The sequence below is a fragment of the Dermacentor albipictus genome, chromosome 1, assembly GCF_038994185.2.
Source record: "Dermacentor albipictus isolate Rhodes 1998 colony chromosome 1, USDA_Dalb.pri_finalv2, whole genome shotgun sequence".
NCBI classification, from domain to species: Eukaryota; Metazoa; Arthropoda; class Arachnida; order Ixodida; family Ixodidae; genus Dermacentor; species Dermacentor albipictus.
This window is the reverse complement of record NC_091821.1, coordinates 337989033-338012229: the sequence shown is the minus strand read 5'-3', so window position 1 is coordinate 338012229 and position 23197 is coordinate 337989033. Positions and strand designations below refer to the sequence as shown.

At 43.1% G+C, this 23197-nt stretch overlaps 1 protein-coding gene across 3 annotated transcripts in view; it reads left to right on the top strand.

Moving 5' to 3' along the window:
• Positions 1-23197, top strand: part of LOC135899997 (fibronectin type-III domain-containing protein 3A-like) — a 91977-nt gene that overhangs the window by 17059 nt on the left and 51721 nt on the right. For 2 of the 3 annotated variants that reach the window (XM_065429530.2, XM_065429453.2), the window contains exons 2-5: positions 10174-10227; positions 11337-11545; positions 13749-13938; positions 14979-15151. In XM_065429530.2, the coding sequence (XP_065285602.1) occupies positions 10174-10227; positions 11337-11545; positions 13749-13938; positions 14979-15151 (626 nt within the window). Of the gene's footprint in view, positions 1-4605; positions 4840-10173; positions 10228-11336; positions 11546-13748; positions 13939-14978; positions 15152-23197 lie in introns of those variants that run through there. The other variant, XM_065429585.1, reaches the window with a different exon arrangement.

The window sequence follows — 23197 nt, the reverse complement described above, 5'->3', positions numbered from 1 at the left end:
TTCGAGCTGGCCAAAAGCCGCCGCCTCATTCCACAGTTCTCACGTCTCGCTCATTCACACCGGCGACTGACAGCGATCGTGCGGCCAAGTTGGTCTCAAACACGACTGCGACGTCATCCTGCGTCTCCCTTACCACTGCACTCCCCTTGAATGAGAACGTGACGCGCATCGTTCGCCGCGAGCTCGAGGCTGCAAGCCCAGCCCCGTTTCATCCATGTCCACTTTACCATACTACTGCCCAATCAGCACCAGCGACTTCCCTCATCCTGGCAATTGCGCGGCAAGAATTTGCCAACCTCGGTTTTCCTGCTGCCTGATAACTACCGACCAGACGCCATGGACTGGTGCCGACAGCCATGGGGGAAGGAGAAATATAGGATGGAGCATTCCGTTACGTAGCGAGCCTTGACAAGCGAACACTCTGTGAAGCCACATTAGTGGCCCTACACGTGACCTCTTGCGTGATTCGAGATTTGCTGAAACGTTTGGTCATAGTTTGGTTCCCAGTAGCTATGCCAGTAGTTTTTATTTGATGCGCGTTTGTTCAGCTGCCCTGCCGTGGCTCTCACTGCAGAGCGGGAACACTAAAACACACCGTGCGCTTTGACGTGCGATCACCTGTTGGGTCACTAGGTTTGGCTTCAATCGCAGTGTGGTATGCTCCCTCCTATCATTTTCCTTCCTCCGTGCTGATAGCTGTGCCTTGCAGCGACCTGTATGCTCCGCCCAGCTTCCACAACCCTGCTGATTGGAGAACTCCGCTCGAAAAGCAAATCTGCTTCCGCTGCCACCGAATTGGTCATGTAGCTCGCCACTGTGGCACGCCCTGGTCGTCCCTGTTGTGGCAATATCATTACACTGAAACATCGCGTAATTGCCCAGAATTGTCGCGTAACAATATTATTTAACTGAAAGTTGAAGAGAACATCTCGTTTCAAGTAGCGCGGAAACGCCGTGGCAGTGCCACGAGACCCCTTGGCGACAGCAGCCAGTGCTGCTTTGCCGTCACTGAAGGGTGAACCATTGACCTCCAAGTTGGCAGGCTCCAAGGCCTCGTCTCTTGAGGCGAGGCTTTCATGACGAACACGCTGCTCACGAGAGATGACGTACAGTGCCTCTCAAGAGGCGATGGACGCTACTAACCATGCAGACGGCGCATCCAGCACCGAAGGATCGCCACGAGTCTCAGTACAGCGGTAAGAAAGACAAACCCCGCGTTATGGGGCCCGGGAAGGTCTCCGTATGCAAAGCGACCTTAACCTCTCTTCTTAAACACACAGCTTAAAACTTTTTTAAAACTAAAATTAAAAATTATAAGCCTAGCAAACTCAGCCTATATCTACATTTGGTAAATGACCAGGGATGCACTCTAAGAACAAGCTGGTACTCTAGGTGTACGCTTCAAATATATTTCCACTCCTTCCCAAATCTCCTAGATCTTCATAAGATGTCAACCACAAGCGTAACGACTGCTTGTGGATAGAAAAAGCCTACAGACTGACCCATACAATCATCCATTCAACATGGCGGAGTTTCAGGCTTCACTGAACTGCTGCAATGATTCGGATCCAGGAACCGGCCTAACGCTTTATGACACCCACAAAACACTTGTGTCGCTTTTTAACTCCATATTCTGTGGTGGCTACATCCCGGCTGCCTGGAAAGAGGCAATAATTCCTATTCTCAAAGAGGGCAAGGACCCGACTTCGGCCAGCAGTTATAGGTATATAGCGCTCACAAGTTGCTTGTGCAAACTCTTTGAGAAGATGTATAACCGACGCCTGATCCATTTTCTTGAAAGCAACAAAGATCTTTTACAATGCCGTTTCAGGGATGGTAGCTCCACAACAGACCACCTTGCCGTCATTGAGACAAATATCCGTGATGCCTTGGTGCGTAAGGGGGCGCTGTGTGTCAGCTTTGAGTAAAGGGGAACAGTAAAGGGGAAGAGAAATGCAGTCACAATGAAGCACAGAGCGCTATAGGGGCACAATAGATACGAGGTTCTCCGGGGTATGTGGAAAGGTATAATAGTATAATAGTTGCTTGAAATCAGGGATAAAATCGGGACTAGAGGCAAACAAAGGTGAGTGGGACGCCTCGCATTGGGCGCTCACGGGAAGACTACAAATGAAGCTGTGCAGGGTGATATGGGCTGGACTAGTTTAGAAGTGAGGGAAGCTCGCAGTAAAATTGATTATGAAGAACGACTGAGGAATATGGAAGAAAGTAAATGGGCAGGGAGAGCGTTGAGGTATTTGTACAGGAAAAACATTGATTCACAGTGGAGGAAAAGAACTGGGAAGCTTACCAACAAGTATGCAGCCTGTAGGATGGGCAACACAGCAACAAAGAACGTCAAGCGGAAAGTATCATAATATCAATGGGTGGCGGCAATGGAAATGAAACCTTCCATGAGTAACTACTTAAGAGGAAAAAATGAAATCAGGAAAGAAACAATTTATGATAACTAGAAGGGAAGCATATTACTTTTCAGAGCGAAATCAGGATGCCTTAGAAAAAGCACCTATAAAGCGAGATATAAGGAAGAAGCATGAGCTTGGCTGCAGTGAAGCTAAGGAAACGATGGAGCATGTTTTATTAGAATATGAAGACGTCTGCCCAGCGGTCGATTTAGGCACCACTGGCCTCCTTGAAGCCATTGGGTTCAGCGAGAGCAATGGAAAAGTAAACATGTCAGCAATAGAGATTAGTAAGGGGCGATTGGAGGATTGGTGCAAGAAAAGTAGGGAAGCGACAACAAACGGAGTCTTACAAGAACAAAGTTCGCAATGGGAGGTCAGAAAATTTGGTTGTGGGAATTCATCGTGTTTTTTTTTTTTTTCCTTTTTAGCCTAGGTAGGACATCGGGCAGTATAATAGCAAGAACTTGGTGGTGCAACCCACCGCCCCGTTCCAAAGGAGACGCTCATAACATCCATCCATCGCTGTCGTTAAAATATCGCCAAATTTTCATTCGTTCATTCAAGTCACTAAAAAAGTCGCTGGTTGCTAAATAGAAAACGTTGTCTCAAACAGAAAAAAAATTCTAGCGATACGAGTCGTAAACTGACAACACTGATTAAGTACCGGTAAATTATTTAAAAAAGAATGTTTTCCATGATGGTTAGGTTAGAGAGCCTCAACAAACCCGGTATGATGCAAGGGATGTTAGGTTAAACGTGTTTTGGAACACCCAGCGTCAGCTTTTTCAGCAATGCAGGCTTGCAAGGCATGTCCGGCAGGCGGCTCAAGCCGCAACGTAAACAGCTTAGTGCGACTGGCCGAACGTCATCTGTTACAGCAAAGTTGCGGCGAGGCCCGAAAGACAATCTTAGCTGTCCAAGCAGGGGATATGAAATAAATAAATCGTGCCTATGTGGGCGCAAACGACCTACTTTGCCCCCTGCCCCCTCGGTGGATATACACTTATGCCCGTGTTACAGGTTAAACCGGTTCTGTTCGGCTGTTTGAAAGTACTGTATCGCTGAGATGGCTTTTCGCTGCGCTCTTCCAGTTCAGCTAACCGCATGAATTTCAAGTACGAGTTCTTTAGCGTGTTTTATTAGCGTCATGTAACATTCACACTGGCGTGCCGCATTTCACTTATCGCCGGCAGCTACAGGTTTTCTGCCTTTGCATCGCTTTGTACTTTGGGGTAAACTTCCTAGGTGTTGCACGTTATAAAACACAGAGGGTTAGATGTATTTTGACGATACTAGCTATGCTCAACTAGTCTACGTTATATTAAACTGAAGCTTTTTCTTTCCTATCTAACCTCCGTGCTATCCGAGTACGAAAAGTGGCGATTCAAATTTCGCGCCGAAGTGAGGAATGTGGGAGGGGCTCCAAGGCGTGGAGGCTCACCGACGTGCTTCACTGTGGATAAATCTTAATCAAAGCCTAGCGTTGTTATTTTAGTCTGACTTTCTACAGGACGCCGACCGCAAGAAATGTTGTGCATTCTGAAGAAGCATTTCATAACGGGATGCAATGCCTCGAGCACTGTTGATACAAATTCGTATTAAGAAAAAAGAAAGCGTATACGTTGTGAAGACGTTGACGATGTCGAGGAGGGCTTGTATAACGTGCGATTCTTGTGTGCACTGAGAACAGTATTTCTGCTCCACGCTTAAAGTCGCAAGTCGCGTAATTGTCCCGTTCGTAACGATCATATATATGCCATTTACGCGAGCTACATTCCTCGCTGAAGCTTCGAAAGCGCGTGTGACTTGAAATCCGAGTGCCCCAAAAAGCAGGTGACGGAATGTTTTGTGACATTTCAGCTGCCATCCTCGGACCGCCCTCATGCGCGCCACGTAGGTTCCGGTTTTCAGTTCTCTGACCCCGCAGTGATGTCAGGGATGCCTTGGTCGTGGTTTGCCTTCACTAGCTCTGTTTGGTTCTTTCTTACTTTTTTCTTTACACGTTCGCACTGCGGCGCGCATTTCTCGACTTTTCCGGCAAATAAAACGGCCAAATTTGAACGGGAATCAGAAAATTAAGCGCTTGCCGCGAAGAAAATGCTGAAGAAGAACGAAATTTACCAATAGCGGAATGCCAAAACGCGGGGCAAAGAAAAAGAAAAAGAACGTTGACGTCATGAGTTAGTTTCGTATCCAGCCAGCGTACACGTCAAAGTGCTACTGCGGTCGCGCCGTGATATTTCGGCCCACATTTGTGTTGGGGGCTTCGGAATTCGCTTCCGAGCCGATTGTTCCGGCGTAGAATCACTTCCGACGTTTGTCTGGCGTGTTTTCACCCGTGCCAGATGCCGACAAAGTTCCAGACGGAGTGTCAATATGCCTCTCGGCGATGAATGTTTCCCACAAGTATGAGGTAACGTTTTTCTTTCTCTTTTATCCACTCTTTCCCGATTAGATATGGCCAGCGTGTTGTCGCTCCCAAATTGGTATTCGCAGCTCTGCCCGATCATTGTGTGTGACATTGTGGTGTGTCGAACATAGCCGCCGCGGACGGCGTCAGCTGTTTTCAGGCCACGACGAGAGAGAACCCCCCCTTGACACTTGCGGCTCTTGGGCAGCGACTGTGTGCGCGGCGTTTCGCTGACGTGTTTGACGTTTCTGGCCGCGAACCGCTTGACATTCGAATTCGTCGCCTGTCCGCGTGCCCTGTGGTTCCTGGCGACCGTTCCGCACGATCCCCGCGGTCGGGAAATGCCTGGCCGAGGGCGTGCGATCGGTCGTCACTCCCACTTTTTTTCCCCCCCTACTTTTCTATGTGATCGCATCTTGCGGGACACGGAGTGCCACCGTCAGCGCATAAGCGTGGCAAGTTAGCGCGCAACCACGTATCGCCCCGTTCACGTTCGCTCTTCTTGGAACGCTGCCTGAACGTGACGCGTTCCGAATGCTGCGGGAAAAACAAGCGCAGCTCGTGCAATAATCGTCGGCGCGCGACTGTGTGGTCACTTGGAATCGACGACTCGAGGCCCTCCTCCTGTTCGCGTGTGCCTTTTCTGCGGGCCACGGTGTTGTGGCCCCTTTGCTAATGGAGTGGGCTTCCATTCGGTCTCACGTTCTTCGAACAACCGATAAATTGCTCGGATCCGCTGGCTCGTGTCTCGAGAAAGTGCCACCGAGGACGCGATTTTTTTTTCTTTCCGTAGCTTATATCTGTCAGGAATGTGGCGCTACAACTCTCTCACTTTAAAGTATAAACAAACTATAAACAAACCTTGTGTTCTTTTGTGTGGAGATCTTGCTGCGGCCAGATGTTACGCTGCGAAAAGTGTCTACAATTTTACTTGAAAGTACATGAAAGAAACGCGAGGAGTACGCCGTACTGGACATCTGTTCGCACAAAATTTCGTCCGAGTATTGTATTGACATCGCGAGTCACAAAACGGGGAATATATCACAATCTGGGTCAATGTTCATTGCCGTTGGAAATCGACGACAGGAAGTTTTAACCTGAAGTCGTATCAAGAACTCCTGTGCGAGCTTGTGTTCTGCCATATGACACAAGACTGCAACGTTTGTGATCGAGGCCGCTAAATGCATGTTTTTTCTTATTGATTAGTTAATTAGCCCAAACTAGCCTTATGAATAACTTTTGTATGCCACTCTAGAAGGGAAAGTGAAAGTAGTTTTGAAGATAGTGTAGATGTGTGGCTGAAGTTAGGGTCTATCTTGTGTGAAGCACAAAATTTTCAACACAACGTTATTTACAAGATGTCTTGAACTTGTTATTATCCTAAATGATGGAACACAGCATGTGGTTGAGCAGCTAAGCTAGATGTATTGCTTGTGTGTAGTAACTGATGGTCTAGTAACTGATTCATGTGGATGACAGCATCCAACAGCAAGTATGACATATAAATAATTGGATCCCATTGTTGCATTAGTCTCCACTTTGCTTGAATAAAGATATTAAAAAGTGCGTGTGAGCTGCTTTTCCATTTGCATGCTTACATGCTACACACCTTGAGTGAAACTTAGATATTAAACAAAGTTTCAATTAATGCACCTAAAATTAATGAAACCACTGTACTTGAAGAATTGGGGAGCAGTTTCAAGTAACTGAACCATAATTGGAATCAGAAGCTGGTTTGTAACAAGATGCTGCAGATTAAGCCGTTCAATTTTTCACCTTAGAGTATCCTCCTGACCCCCCCCCCCCCCTTTTTTTTCTTTTCTTTGTAAGCTTCGGCAGCTAAAACAAGTTTTTATTCTCAAGTCTTCATGCTTGGCCTCCAGTGTGTTCTGGAGCTGCTGAGGTCCATGTCATGTTTTATTGTGCATCAATAGTCTTGACCTCGAGGCATTTGAAGTTCTTCGGTTGTTTGTAGTATTTGACTTCATGTAGGTAAGGACTTAGCATGACAGGTTGACTAAAGCAGTGTAGTTGTGAACATTTTGATCAAAAAAATTTTCCATTGTGGATATAATGTAGAATGCTCTTACGGGGGGTACAAATTTGTATCACACTAGGCACATTGTCTTCTTCCACATTTCTGTATGTCTAACTAACCTTATTTGATAACATAGCTCTTTTGGAGCGCTGCTGCCTGTTAAAATATTCCAAATATCACATAAGCACTTAGCTGCTTTCATTCACATTTTGATGCCGATTTCAGATGTAACTATAATTTAGAATACAGATGATTTTCCTCGACATTGGCCAGCATAATGAACCGTTGTGGCATTTTATGAGTCGCAAAGCGTGTGTGTGTGTGTGTGTGAGCGCGCGCGCGCACTTGAGATTCTCTGTCTGAACTAAATGCACATTGTTTACATTACATTATGGTGTCTGAGCTGAGCAGTGTTGACTGTCATTCGGTAAATCAGTAAAACACGGTTAGAAATAAAGTTAAATGGCAGTTTGAAACCTGTCATTGCTTGGCAGTTGGCATGTTTTCACTGGAACATACGTCTCTTGTTGAAATGTTCTCACGAGTAGCATGGGAACTTGCCATTATGGAGATGGAAAGCTGAAAGTTCTAGCTTGTTAGCATTACATTAATTTCAATACCAGGCCTGCCGGCCTTTGTGGAAGATCTGCCTCTGCACCCAACTTTCTCCGTGCATCCTGAACTTGGCCCCCCCATTTTGATATACTTCAGTTTGAGGGACTCTTTCATTGGGTATTCTGTAGTCCATATGTTTTGTTGTAGGGCTGCAATATTTCAATTTCAAATGTCATGCAAGTAGCAAAAGGCGTGATATTCATTTGAGCAGCACTGACCATAATTGGATTGCTATCGACATGAAACTGCTTTTCGGAGCTTAACACTTACTCATGGTCAGTTCCTCTGGGTTCAGTGCATGTTCATTGGCCGTTTGACATTCTTGTTTCATTTTTATCAGAAAAACTGCTGCACTTTGAAAAACGTTTAACGCGCTTCCTCTGACACGTTGAGGCTGACATTGAGCCAGTTGCAAGAGCCGAGCAGTTTTGTCTTATCTCTTCTTGAAGAGAAAGCGGCCGGCATCGGCTTACAAGGCCACGTGTACATCTCGTGTCACAGCCAATTCCTTGTATTTCTGGATGCATGTGGTCGTGCCAGTTGCATACTCTTGTGCTTTTTCTACTCTTGCATTTTATCATGCAGGTAGGTTACTTCTGAATAGGTTCATTTTTTTACCTAGCGACTACTTGCTGATAGACTTTCTTGCCATGAAAAGATATAGCTGAGACTGCAAACAAATTAATGGAATTATGCTACTTAGAGAGAAAAAATGGAGGTGAATTGTTAAGTGATGTCCACTCTGCCATACAAGATTATTTGACTGCTGCTTGTTCACTTGTGTTATATTGTGTTCTGCATTTGCAGTTAATATGTACTTGGTAAATCACTTGGCATAGCTGCTTATGTTATTGTCAGTGTCTCCGTGTCTGTTTCCATGTGCATTCTTTTAGGGAGCTATGTCTTGGGCAGTCTACTATGTGGCAGGAACGTGCAATATGTAAGCATAGACACGGGCAGCTTTTGGTCATCTGCTGTTTTGGATTCTGTTGAGCTTGTTTTTTCTCTCATTCTAGGTTATATTGAATGTTAGTTGATACAGTAGCCATTTCTGGCTACCCACTGAGCAGGAATTTGGCCATGATTACAGGGCCAGATTGCAGCATAACTGTTGTTGTTAAGCTTAGTTATTCCATTTTGGCAGATGGCAACGTGGGGCCACCTGGCTTACTTTGTATATATAAATAATTATTGTGAAGGTGGACACAACAAAACTGTAAACTGCTCTCCGAGCTTTGGTATTGTGCTATCTGTGCAAGTTATTTTGGTTGTTTTTCTTTGTTTAGTATATGGTCATTCTGTACAGAGCTAGCAACAGCATTGTGGTCTTAGGTCTGGTATCTTAGAAAGGTGCTCAAAATTACCACACTTTAATGTTTCTCATTTTTGAGCCAGCTGTGCAGTGTTTGTTGATATTTAAGACTCAGTGACCTTGTTGTTGGCAGTCCTAAAAAATGTCCATATTTTTGTTAATTGGGGCCAAAGCGCTGTAGAGAAACGTTAACTAGATTGTTAGGGCTATACAGTCATGTTGATGTTATCTGGGTGCTTCATGTGGTGACATAGCATTATAAAGAATGCAAATGCAGATGCTACACATATGCATCATGTAGCTGCTGATGTCAATTACATGCTGTTAATAAATCATGACTTCTGTTTCTGTTACTTAACGTGTGCAGAGTTTGGCATGCTATGCATGTCACGGCCATGTTTTGAAGTCATTCTGATGGCTTTAGAACTGGTCTGTATTGTAGCGAAAATCAGTAAATTTGAGTTTTTACAAACTGCACTGTGAAGAAAAAAATAAGTGGCATGTTGAGCATGGGCAGATTCTGTCGGAATTTGCTGTATGAACGCAACATTTGAATACATTGCATGTATTATCTTCTTAACATGCTTCCATTATTTGGAATGAGTGAATCAATTCAAGTATTCCAAATTTGAAAGCATGCAACTTAGTATTGCCTTAGTTCTAATGTTAGTGGAGTGAAAAATTTTTTTCATTGAAGCATGTGGTTTTAGCATGAACAGTAATATGATAACCAGCTATGTGTTAATTGCATCTTCTGAGCTATAGGTGCTTACGTGCTTATTTCATAGCTAGTAGCTTTAGTTGGTGGAAATGTTAATGAGTAGATGTGTGCAATTTATATTTAAGGGGCGACCTTCTCATTCACTTACATTTAAAGATGCTAAGATGGACTAGCAGGATTTAAAAATCTGATATCATTAGCAATAGATCATTCTTTCAAAATATTTTGAAATCTTACAGTGGTGTGCTAGCCTTGGTCTGATACAAGATACATTTCAATAGACATTGTTATCTTAGACATTGTGCTAATGTCAGGTGTAGGAAATATGACCATGTATAATTAGACTATGTTGCATATAGAAGATGTGCCCAATTCAAAATTCAGCATGAAGTGGCAGGTATATGACAAAATATCAGCTGTCAAATGTGGTCTTTTATGGGACTATACAACTGTGCTTCCAACAATTGTAGTTTTGTGGTGTCACATTATGGCAAAATTAAGCTACTTTGTTTACTCTTATCTCAGCTTTTTGACCAGGATAGCAACCGATAAGTATACTTCCCAAGTTTATTTACCAAGTTTGTTTTGGAAGTTTTTCAGAAGTTCGTTTCCCTTGTTCGCTTGTGTTTGAACGTTTTAAACATCTTTCAGGTTCGCTGGCCTGTGACACAGAGTGTGACTCGATGCCTGCCATAGCAAGCACTGGTGAGTGAAGTTAATGAAATTTAAATTGCGCTCTGGTATTTCCTCAAATTACGACCTTGGCAGTTTAAAATTTCTTTTTTTCGAAGGCAGAGATTGTAGAATTGTTCAGTGGAATAAAGTGCACATGTAGTTTACTGAATAAAATGAAAATGACCCATGTGGTCTGTGCTTCCGTTATGAAACATTTATTAAATTGGTCGGTACTGTTCTCAGTGTTGTAGGTGCACATTTACAGGTAGAAAAGAATCTGTACCACCTGAGCATATGGTACAGCTTACCCATTTATTGGGCTATTTTATGTCAGCATGTCACATACCATTCTGATGTTCATTTATTGTCTTCACCGTAAACCACACCAATATAAAAGCAACTATGCACTGTATTTGGAGAGGTTCAACATATTGTCATCTTAACACTTTCGTGGTTGTGTTAACTGTTGCCTATCAATTCACCACAAATTGTTCACATAACATTATCTGCTTGTTTACATACGCTACACTTCAGTAGGGAGGCCCTCATTTAATGTTTCTTGCACTGTGAAGTGAATCAAGACTGGTACTATTTCATGAAGCACATTTTAGTGTAATTACACTAGTTTTATCTAATGGTCTCGCAATAGACCTTTTCACTGTTTACAAACATAGGTCCTGGAGGGCTTCTGGTTTTGCTCACTGACATAGCCCACTAAATGTAGCTAGCAAAAGGCCATTGGCGGTGATATTGAGTACCTGGAGTGCAATAAAATCTAAGCCCACAGATATTCAGCCTTTTTCCTCTATACATAACAATAATTTTACACGTCTAGGTTGCCGTAAGTTATACGAAAAATTATATGTATTAGTCTTGAGGCGTAATGAGCATGTCTTTATCTCAAAATTTAAAGTAGACTTTCTGCTCAGTGAAACAACCTAAAAACATGCTTTGTGTTCCGGTACAGTAGTCTAATAAAGCCCGTGGCCTGAAGTTCCTTGAGGCCGCACTCTCGCTGCTGTTACCACGCAAGTGAAACAGTCTATAGTGCCCTTTTTCTGTGCAACATGCATTTTTTAAATCTTTGAATGATGGAGTGTGTTCATGAAATTCTATAGAACTGGTGGTGCTGCGTGCAGGGTCCCGTGGAGGAGGCACAGCTGAGCCCCTGATGGCTGCCCCACCTGGCAACCCAGAGGCACTTCTGAATGGTCAGCAGCAGCAGGCACCCTTTCGGCCGCCCAGGCAGCCGGCTACGCTGCAGCCGCAACCACAGCCACAGCCGCAGCCACTCAACCCGGAAGCCCTCGGGGATCGTGGTGAACCCCGCCCACCAGGCCATTGGGAGGTGTGAACTTATTCTCATATGTTAATTCTTCCAAAGGTTTAAGAGCTGTTATGATTGTTGCCTCATCTCACTGTTGCCTTTGGTTGATGTTTAGCCCTCTAGTCTGTTGCCCATTTGAAAGCTCTTGCTCCTAATGTGTGCTGTCTGCTTTTAACATTTGGCTAGCAACATTTACCACATGAGCCTACCTTTTGCATGAATTCTTCTACATCCCAGGCAGCAAATGCATTGAATCCTGAGTTTTTGCATATGACTCCATTGTGAGAAAAAGTGCATACGTGAGAGTGGCAAATGGGTTGCACTGTGGGGCTGACTTGGTGCATGGCAATTGTGACTGGCATTTGTTGTGCTTAGGAAGTGCCTATTCATGTCTGCATACTACAAATAATGGTGAGCATTGATTGTGGGTGCCACACTACTGGGCAGTATGAGGCAAGTTCAGTCTACTAAGATGTAGTATCCAGGCTTTGACTTCTGACAGTTTGTGTGCTTGTGCATGCAGAAATTATGTGAACTGTAAAATACTTGTACTCTGAGTAGATAACCCTTCGACAACCACTCGGGGCACATTATAGAGCTGTACAAGTAGCACCAGCAAGGAAACTGTGGTGTTTAGAGCCTGTAGAGTATATGTAGTGTGTTTAAAAGCCTGTATTGACACATAGAAAGTGACTGCAAAATCAAAATTGAGTATACTCTTTAACCAAGTTCCTTGTTTCTGTTTGCATATTAGCGAAAGTGTTCTTCATTTCTTACCTGCTTCTTGTATATTATTGAGCTCACAACCAAAAATATGACTTTTCTCTCCATGTTGCCACAGCTTCTTCTAATAGTAGTAGCTTGGAGTCTAAACAGTTAAGACATGGTTCCCAATTTTTTGTCTGTCAACTTTGACCCATATTCACTTATAGCTGATGCTCTGATAAGTTTTCTGCATCACCATATAATTTATCACATACAAGTACAGCATTGTTCACAAGTAGAAAGCATTCACAGTGTGTAAATTTTTTGGGCATTGCCTATGGATAAGGGGTCTTAGCCAGGCTCAATTGCTTTTGATTGTGGTCAGCATTATGGTCTAATGAAGTTGTTTTAACGGTCCCCAAAAGGTTGAAATGGCACACACATTTTACTCATTTGGGGAGTTGGTTCACTTTCCTCCTTGGAAAGTGGTGATATAGACCCCATAAGAGTATCTTCGTGCGTCTTTCCTTTCCTGTACTTTCTGCAGCTTGCTGTCCCAAGGACTAATAGCTTGCAAATCAAAACAGAGTATGAAATGGTACTAAGCTTAGCTTTTTGCGGCAGCAAAGGCTAAGCTTAGTACCAAGCTTAGTACATGTTTCTTCACTATTGACTGGTATATTTGTCAATAGTGAAGGGCCTACTTAATGTGCACCCAAAACTGACTCTGAGCTGCATAGAGTCTCTTTTCAAAAACACCCGAGAGGGAGCTGAGCTTTTGTGTGCACCTTTCTCAAAATGGATATATAGAGAGATGGTAATAGCAGACCCGCATACAGTTGCCTGAAGTCAGTTGTGGTCATCTGCTGAGTGAGGATTACAGCTTTTACAAGGGCTTCTCATGCTCCATGTGCCCATTGTTATAAGTAGCTGAACAAGTTCTGCAGGGATTCACAAGATCGAGGAGTATTGAAACAAGAGGAATTTGGTTATTGGCTTGAAAGCAGTGCAAAGCTACAAATAAAACCCGTATGGGTTCCTCTTCATCCACCTTGCGAATTTTCGTATAACTCGTGCGGTTATTGAATACAGCACTTAGCTTAGGTCAGCCCTACCATCTACTAGCCTCCTGGCTATGTTAGGTTAGCAAAGATAGCGGGGCTGCTGGCGTTGGACCACTGATAAAAATATTAAGATATTGCTCTAAAAACGACGGACCACAGAAGTAGAAGTGGACAGGACGCACGCAGTGCAAATTGTGTTTGTCCTGTGCACTTGTACTTCTGTTATCTGTGTGTGTTTAGTGCAATACCCTTTTTTTTTACAAGATGAGCATCCAGCCCAACCTGCCGCTCTGCTTGAATCACTGGGCCTGTATAGGTTTTATTCACGTCTCCTTTGCCACTTTGTGCTACCCTCGTGTTGATGCCAAATTTATGTTTAGATTGTGTATGGGGCCTGCTTCTAAGCGTTCCTAGTTCACTCGACATGCATGCCTCTCCCGTGTCTTGTGTTGCAGGTAGTGAATGGTGAAAAGAGTGGACTGCGCTGCAAGGGCCCAGTGCAGAAGGGCTATGGCGCTGCCCCTATGGGCACCGTTGGTGCTGCCGCTCCGTCTTATGTGGCACCCCCACACGTGGTGCTTTTGCACATCAATCCAGGAGAAACCATCTTTTTCCAGATGGGCGATCAAATGCAGTTTGTTCAAGGCGAGTACACATCCTGATGTGGCACTACTCCTGGCTGCCTCATTTTGTCAGATATTGTTAGAGTTCCGTTTTGCATAAGTTAATGTTATTTGTTCCTTCTTTTATTTTTGTGAATTGGGTAATGTTTCCATAAATAAGTCTTGTGTCACGGTCTCTTCCTTGCAGTATACAGGACATAATGTCAAATGCAGTGCCGCTGTTAGATTTAATGTGCTGTAGTGTGCATTCAGATTTTTCAACACAATGCATTCTGCATTAAAATCTGAAACATTTGCAAAACATTATGGACATAGTTTAACAAATGCCTGCACATGCGTCCCTTGCAAGTATGTTATAACATGCTTGGTCTACTGCATTAGTGTCCTTCCAGTTTCCCTCGCAGTTGCTATGTTGTCTGAAAAATAATCTTATTCATTTTGCCAAAATTCAGTGCGGATGAATTTTGGCAACCTTTGGAATTGATAAAGTGACCCTAGCATGATCCTTCTAGTTGCCCTGTGGAATTTGTGGCAGTGAATTCATTCCAATCTGTAGAAGGATGAAACCCTTCGTGGCACTTTAATTTATCAGTTGGGTCTTCTGCTGTCAGCATGGCATGACAACGGACATGCCATCAGAGGCATGTATGCTCTGGTATTTCCACTGTCAGTACACTAGGCACACATTCTTAGATGGCACATCTGTTGTCATGGTGCAGCACAAGTCTTTTCATCTACAACTTGTGCTCATAAAGACACAAAAATGCATAGTAAATTTTTTTAGCCTACAGTGAATTGTGATATGAAGGCTTTTCATTCCTTTCGAGCTGGTCATTTGCGCTATTTTTGAAATTGCTGTAGCAATTATACAATGGCTGCCTTTTTTCTGTATTGGATATGATCAACACATGCAATATTAAGTTACAAGTGCAATTACTTTAATCTTTTTTTTTTTGTAGACTTTTAAAGCTGGCATTGTTTTTATTCTGCTGTCAAAGCAGTGTTCCTGGTTTATCTTCCTAATATGATTGGGTCAAACTTGCCCATTGTGGTGGTGTGCAGGGCCTGCCACAGTGCAGCTTGTGTCCAACAGCAGTACACCTCCCATGGCAGTGCCAGTCCAGGTGCCTCCGGGTCATGTGATGCAGCAGATAGTGGACGAGAACGGCACACTACGCCACATCATCCTCTCGCCACAACCTCCCCATGTCGCCATGCCCCAGCCTCCTGCCTACGTAAGTGCCTGCCCATCTTGTCCCCTGATGTTTGAGAAGCACTTTAAGGTCTGCAGTAAAAGCTTGTTAATTCGAAATTTGAGATAATTCGAAGTAGCCGCCGCGGTCCGTCCAGCAGTGTATTGAAACAGGGTGTCTAGCCGGGAAAACCAGGAATTCTCAGGGATTTGGAATAGCCTGGAAATACTCAGGAGAAACTCGGGGAATTTCTGCTTCTATCAGGGAAAATGAGTAGTAATTTTATTGAAAGGGAACGAAAGTCACGGTAATGCTGGCTAGAGTAACAGAGAGGAATTGTAACGAATCCTCTTTGACGCTGTGTTGACCACTGGAGGTGTTGTTGGAGTACCATGAACGACCAACTTTCCGAACGCCTGATAGTTCGGATGGCTTCGCAGCACAACCACGTCCCCCATAGACTCAATGTATAAGAACGTCCGAAATTTTGGTCCCGAGAATTCTTCGCCGTCCCATTTTCAGAACTTTCCGCCGTGAACATCAGTCCGAAATGGCAATAAACGAGCTTTTATTGTACTGACACATGCATTTTATGTTTTAAAAACTCAACTATAAAAGAAGAGCAGTTGGCAAGCATGAAGGTTGAAAACAAATGCAAGAGATTTTAATTTGATGCTTTAGTTTGTCTCAACATGGCAGAGCTGGTGTCATCAGTATCGTGATGCCACCACCCAGACCAATATACGCAGACATTGTGTAGCAATAAGGCTAGGTATGATGCTGCCGTTCATAGGAAAGAGAAGTTATCAAGAGGGCTTTGTGCATTTCTACTGTCTGCACTTGAATGTGGCAACTGCAGTGATTGCAGGCACGAAGGCAAGCCAATTTATCAGGATGCTGTGACGCATCCACTGCATGGGTGCCGAAAGTAGTTTGTGGAAATGAAGTTGGGCCGTAAAATAGGGTTCTCCAACACTTGAAACCCATTTTTGCAGTTGTGTGCAGGGTTTGGACCAGACTGGTTCACGTTGCAAAAAAAAGGAACAGATTGCAATTACATCATTCAAAAATTTAATTAATTACAGTTACCAATTGCTGCCCCACGAAAGTAACTAAGAAATTACTCATAAGTAATTGATTACTTCTGCGTTACTTTCCTCCTAATGTTTTTAGCATTGCATAGATACAGTGAACAGAATGACCTGGCTAGGCACTTTCAGTGCATCCTTGGAAGCATTTTAAACCTACATTGCTTATCTGCACTGATAATTTGTACTAAAACTTCTTGCGTGTCATCATTCTTTTTTGTTGGGAAGACATCAGCAGTGACACTGAAAACTTGCTTGAAAAGGAAAATGAGCTGGAAAGACAGAGGGGTTAGCCAAATTGCTAGATGTGTGCATGTGGCAGGGCAGTGTTGTAACATGTACGGATTTTCTACACAAGATTGGGTTTACTCAGCAACTGGCTCTTCTATGAAAGGCAGTGCTTTCGTGTTGCTGGGACTTTGACAGGATGCTCCCGGTTGGCCTAATGAAAAGCTGAAAAAATCGTCCATATGTGATTTCATAGCATTAACATCTTAAGCGGCCTTCACTGTTGAGACATGCCTGCACTGGTTCAATGAGGAAACAAATACTGAGTCCCCGGATTTGCCTGTCCGAACATGCACATTCATGAGGCCACTGTGTGGCAGGATTTCGGGTGTTCTACTGTAGTTTTTGCCAAGTTCAAGTTTTGAAGGCTGTGTCGCGTGTTACAGCTTGTGTTGTCAATAAGGTAACTGGTTACGTGTAATCGGTTACAGTAAAATGTAATTGAATTACAAGTGTTACCAAGTAAACAAAGTAATCGTTAAATTACAAAATTACCAGAACTATTATTTCATGTACATTACATGTAACACTATATTACACAATGCATACATTACATGTAACTCGTTACATACAAGTCTGGTTTGCAGCTGCCTTTGCGACAAGAAAATTACGAGCGTAAAATGTCATATTAGTAATCCCGTAATGGGGTCATTTCATTCATTCATTCATTGTTTATTCAGACAATTACAATAGTCAGATGGCACATTTGTCAGATTCTCAGTTTATCATTACAATTGAGAGTAGAGGGCCCAATATGGTTATACTACACACAAAAAAACAGCTCTCAGCACAAAATTTCTCAAGAAATTTCACTTCAAAATCTCTGCCTCTAAGACCCTTCCACCAACAGAGACCGCCATTTTGGCATGGACTGCATGACATCAGGAAGTACAGGACCACCGCTGTGTTGTCTGTTTTGAAATAGTTTAAGACTGCATTGGATGCTTTGCTCTGCATTCTCTAGCACCCTACGTCAAAGCAAGGGCGTTGCCATTAAATTGTACCCACAATTATTTCACTTGTGCAATAAAAAGCAGCAGCAGATCGTGGAGATGGACAGGCAAAAACAAAACAATAAATAAAAAAAGATCATGTGCAAATTTTCTACTACACTGAATGCGCTCAAATTTTGCCAGTTTGCTGTGGGATGCGTAAGATTTAACATGCAATTCAAGATTCAAGCTCGAAAGTTTGGTATCATGGCCCCTTTAATGGGACACTAAAGGTAAATACTACGTCGATGTGGACTCTGCCTACCATTCCAGAAACCTCACAGTGCTTGTTTCATGCCAAGAAAAGACTTGGTTTATGAGAAAATTGCATCTGAAGGGTCTGAATGCCTTTTTTGAATTTCAAATCTCCCACCACCCAACCGGAGGAGTGGTGACATTGCATATGCCACCACCACCCTTTGCTGCCGTCGGTGAGTAAAATCATACGGCGCAACCGAACCAAGAGAGAGCGGTGGATTCGCCGCTGCAGCTGCTTTTTGGTCAAGTGGCATGGACTGTTTGGGCATCTCGCGACATCATATGGAAGTTTAATTCTCCACTACTTGCAGTTTGTGTGAGTTTTGCGAGCTAGCAAAACCAGAGCAGCACTGCGCGATAACAAAACTAAAACGCAAAAGCGCGGGCAGGACAGAGTCGAGCGAAAATGAAGCCTTTCGGCCACCCGCGTCGTCGTCAAGGGTAATTTCAATGAGTTCTTTTTTCTAAAAAATGAAATAAAACTGGACAAGTAGCATTTTACTTCGTCTTATATTGCAATACAAGGGCATTTTTAGCAACGAATGGTTTAGTACTAGTGACAAAATTTAACTGAGGAGTGCTTTCATCATCGGGCAAGTGCTTAAATGTCCTGGGGGTGTCTCTAACCATGTCCTGCATTTACCTCAATTTCTTAATTATTAAGGCTCTGTTCACGGTAATATTGACACCTTAGAGATTCTGGCGCACTAATCTATCACTTTTGCTTGACTTTATATTTGCGTTTAGTGTCCTTTTAAGGTGCCCTGAATGTTTCTCTAGACGTACAGTTGCGGCCAAACGAAATTTGATCAAGAGACTACAAAGTAGAACACCTTCTGCAAATTATAACTCAAGAGCATGATCCCGCACTGCTTCTTATCCAGTAGCCAAAGACGGTATGGCCTTCACACTGAGCGTACAAGCCAAGGTGATGCTTATGTCACACATATTGGCAAAAGCAAGAAAGAAAATGCATATTACTTAGCCCTAACATTGTCATATTTCAGTTGTCAGCAATAATACTGCGCGCAATTGACTGTGTTCTGGAATTTACCCTTGCAAGCCAGCAGACCTTTCTGGGATGGTCGTTCTGCCATCTGAGCTAATCACTGTCTCGAAAAGGCGTTTGCCTAAGGTTTGAATCCCAGAGCCGGACAAATCAGGACAAATTTTCTTCTACTGCAAAGTTTTATAAGTTTTATTTCTGTGAAACCCCTATGGGTTTCCTTTGTAGCTTCGTGCTTCAAGATGGATGGATGCCAATTTTTTCCTTTCATATTCCACCTTGTGGGCTTCTGCAGAATTGATTTTCCAGTTATAGTACAGTTATTAATAAACAATTAAGCCATTAGAAATATAGCTTGTCTACAGCAACTTAAGCCTATACTAGTATTGCTTGGCTGCAGTTTCCTTTCCTTGTTTTTCTTTCCTTCTTTATTTTACCAGATACTTTTTCAGAGGCAATATTTGAGTGCAAAGGTTTAGGGGAACCAAGGGGCTAAGTTTTTTGTTGCAAACAATATGAAGCCAACAGACAATGATGGATACAAGCACGTACCCAAGCCCCCACCCCTCCCCGCCCATGCCACCACTTCTCACACACATTAGCGCTGCCAAATCAATGTTGAGACTTGACAGTTATTTGGCGGTCAACATTTTGCTGCCTTTTTCACTCCTTTTGTGTCGCGGTAGTTATCGGCGGCTCCTGGGATGTGAAGGCGAGCTTGCTCATCAATTCGGTGCCCGCGCGTTTAATTCCAGATGCATTCAGTTGTCACAGTCTATTCAACGCTCACGCGCATCGTTCTTGCTTCGTTAGTTCAGCTTTCTTCGTTTAGACTGATCCAGGAACCAGGAAAAGGATTTATTTCGTGGTCAGCTGGTCTGTATGCACATGGAACGAGTTGTGACCAGAGAAAATGCTAATTGCATTTACATTTTTTTGTATTGTTTACTCAAGTGACGGCTCGCCGCGACGCTGACAGATCCTCGGAACCATATACCTGTGATATGGGTTAAAGTGGAAAATGAGATGATGCGGGACAGCGGCCATCATCAAACCAACCCTTAAACTCATAGGCTGCAATAACCCTTAAACTCATAGGCAATATGACTGCCACCCGTTCACTTGTCTGGTTTTTCCCTAATTGTACAGATCTTTTTGTGCAATATTGCCAACTGGAAACATGAGTCTCAAGGATTTGAGAAATTAAGCGGTAGACAGCCAAGGGAACAGCCAAACAGGAAGGAAAAGCGAAAATTAACAAATTTAATCATTGTTTATGAGAATATTTATGGATCAACATCTTTTTATTTAAAAAGGAAGTAGAGAAAACACCGCCGGAAGTGAAGGACAGTTCCGTGTGTTCTGAATAACGCTTCTACAGTTTAATAATGAGAAGGATGAAAGTTGTCTACGGGTGTAGAGAGTGGGTCTGACAAGGGAATAACGAGGACGTTAAAGGTTTGTCACAGCATTATTGTAGGGCTTCATTGAGTGGATAAATGAAATAAAACAAAACTACTTTGCCTGCCATTTGGAATTCCATTGCACTTCTTTTCTGAAATACTAAGCATCGATATCTGGGGTATAAAACGCCTGTGAAAACCGTATCATTCAAGCCACCTAACGTAACCATTTCTCTGCTGTGCTTATGTAGGTGTTTTTCTAACCTTCCGCGGTGGGCGCAGTACGTGTGGAATTGCAGCTTCCTGCGCCATACGTGGTTGTACGTGACTGGCGGCCACGCATCGTTGTGGTTACGAGTCAGTTGTGGCACTTGTTAGAGCAGTAAACGAAGGATCCAAAAGAACTGTGGTTGTTCCGCAAATATATATTTCTGTATAATTCTTCCAAAGCTACTTCAAAAAAAGCTGCTATAGTCAGATACAACTTAAGTCTGCAATAAAGCCTGGCCCACGTGCTCATAGCCGCCAGCCACTGTTCCTCCGCGAAGTTGCAAATAATTCATACTTCAAACTTTTTCTGTTATCCAAATAAGGCAGTAACTACAAAAATAAAAAATTATTAGCACGCAATTTTATACCTTTTCCCTCGCCTATTATAGTTGAATGGTGAATGCCTAATTCTTTATTGAACTGAAATAACATGCTTCGCTACAATTATTTGTTGTGAAGTTTCACTTTAGTTGGTAGTGAAGTTTCATGAGTAAAACGAGTTCAGTAGTGAAATGAACTGCACCGCAGAGTTTTGAAGAGCGAAATGCTCAGACTCCATACATTTTGTCCATGTCTGTTGCGCACCTCATTGCTTCCGTCGATGAAAAGACTCTTCAAGAGCAGCAGGCGCTCCGTTAGTATTAAGTATGACGGCATTTTGAAAAGGCCGCATGACGACGATATTGTGTGCTTCTATGATTGGCTGGCGGAGTAACATAACTCCGCGCGGTCCGTGTGTCTTTGTTGCCAACAGCTGTTTTCTTTTTTCTATTCTGCTAAAGTAATCCTTATTTCACACTTTCGCTTCTTTACTTGTTCTTGGCAGTGTTCTTCCTGTGCTTCTTTCCTGCGCGAGTCCATTTGACATGGTTCTTTGTTTGCCAAGTAAAGCAGAGGTGTATCGCGCAGGCGTACCTGTGAAATACACCTTACTTCATTTCTCTTTTATGGGTTTACGCGTTTTTATGGTGAATGGTAGGCATTATTCACATTTGTACTAGTAAAGGTACCCCCTTCATTTGCATAGAAAAGTTACCTTGGGATGCCCCCCCCCCGAAAGAATATCCTGGGTATGCGCCTCGCTGGATAAAAGCGTGAATTGAAATGTAGAATTAAAAAAACATTGAAGAGATAGATTCTTTCAGGCGCATTAGTAAATTACTGTTCTACATCACCAAAAAGGCCATTTTTTCTCTGAGGAGAGGGTTTGCTAGCCAGAAAAGACAAAGAAAAAAAAGAAAAGAAAGATAGGTGGCACCATTTCCTTGCAGTTCACGTACCAGTTCTCTCTGGTGTCATGGATATTAAAGGCATCTGCTTGGGCCTGTTTAATCTTTTATTGTTAAAGATGGACTACATTACGTTCTGAAAGAGCCAAAGAATGAATTTGGCGACTTTCGAGATCATTTGCTGTGCCTCAACAGCTCAAATACCAAAAAAAAAAGCAACCTTGAAATTAAAGATGTCGCACTGACGTACTGCCACTGGGGTTCCAGCACAAGATTTAAGTATTGAAACTTTGACCTTCATTTTCTCTTACAATCAACCTATTACCAGGAAACCAACAAAAATAGTTTCAAGAGAATACTTTCTTGCTCTAAACTTGTTTAGTGTTTTTCTTTAGTGGTGCCCTTAAGGGGCCCTGTGCCCCAAATTATGTACATTGGTTTTATTCCACTTCTGCTTACAAACACTATGATGCTTCAACAGCAGTGAGAGCACCGAGGTCAAAGTATATTTAATATTTTAATTTGCTCCAAAAATCTGTCTCCATGCTGGCCACAGCATTTCACATCGACAATATTCAGCAGCAGATGTGAGGCAGCAGGCACATGACACTACAGCTGTGCACGAGCTGCATTTCTGAGCCTAGGCCCGATCCAGGCTGTTGCTTTTACCAAAAGCCTGGCCAAGCCTGACACTAAAGAATGAGGTCGTTCAACTTGGCTCGACGCAAAAACTATAAGGCCTGAGCCCAGCCCTCCACGACATTGTCAGGGCTTTGTTGCAGGAACAAAATATTTTTTTCAGATGAAATAAAATATTACGATATTGAATTAACAGATAATTAAACATACAAAGTATACTATATTCGGAAAACACACCTAACCACATTATGAGTTATCACAGAAAAACAACTTGTCCGGTGACTTGGGCTTCAACGAAGTTCTATTTCAAATTCTTCAAACCAATTCTGCATGTCTCTCTCAAAGACCATTCGATGAAAATCAAAGCGGCCATGTTCTGGGCTAGAGTCACGCTCTCTGTGTGACCTGCCTGACGCCAAAAAATTATAGTGGCCTGATTCCGGCTTGGGCCTGAGTAAAGATGTATTCGAGCTACCCAAGCACAGCCTGTGAGCTGGGATGGGTACAGGCTTATGGGGCCACCTAGAGCCTGTTCACACCTCTATTTGACATGTATGTCTATGCTGTTCATTTTGATTGGTACTGAAGATGGTAATACTGTACACTTTAAGGCCTTACATGCGGTCACTACACTTAAAAAAAGTGTTTTACTTTGTTTACAACTACATACTTCTGCTTTTTTAACTCTCAGCTGTGTGCAATATAAATTGAAAACCTACACAACGCACACTATAGATGTGCTGTACAAAGGTTTACACGAGGTGCAGTCCTGTGCTCACTTGCGTTGCATTGTGCTGGGCTCAGTGGCGATTCAGGTTCTTCCAAAGGTGCTCCATTATATGGGATGGCACATAGAACCTCGCTTATTTGCAATATATTGCATTCCAGTTCTGTCATGTGAGGGAAACTCATTGA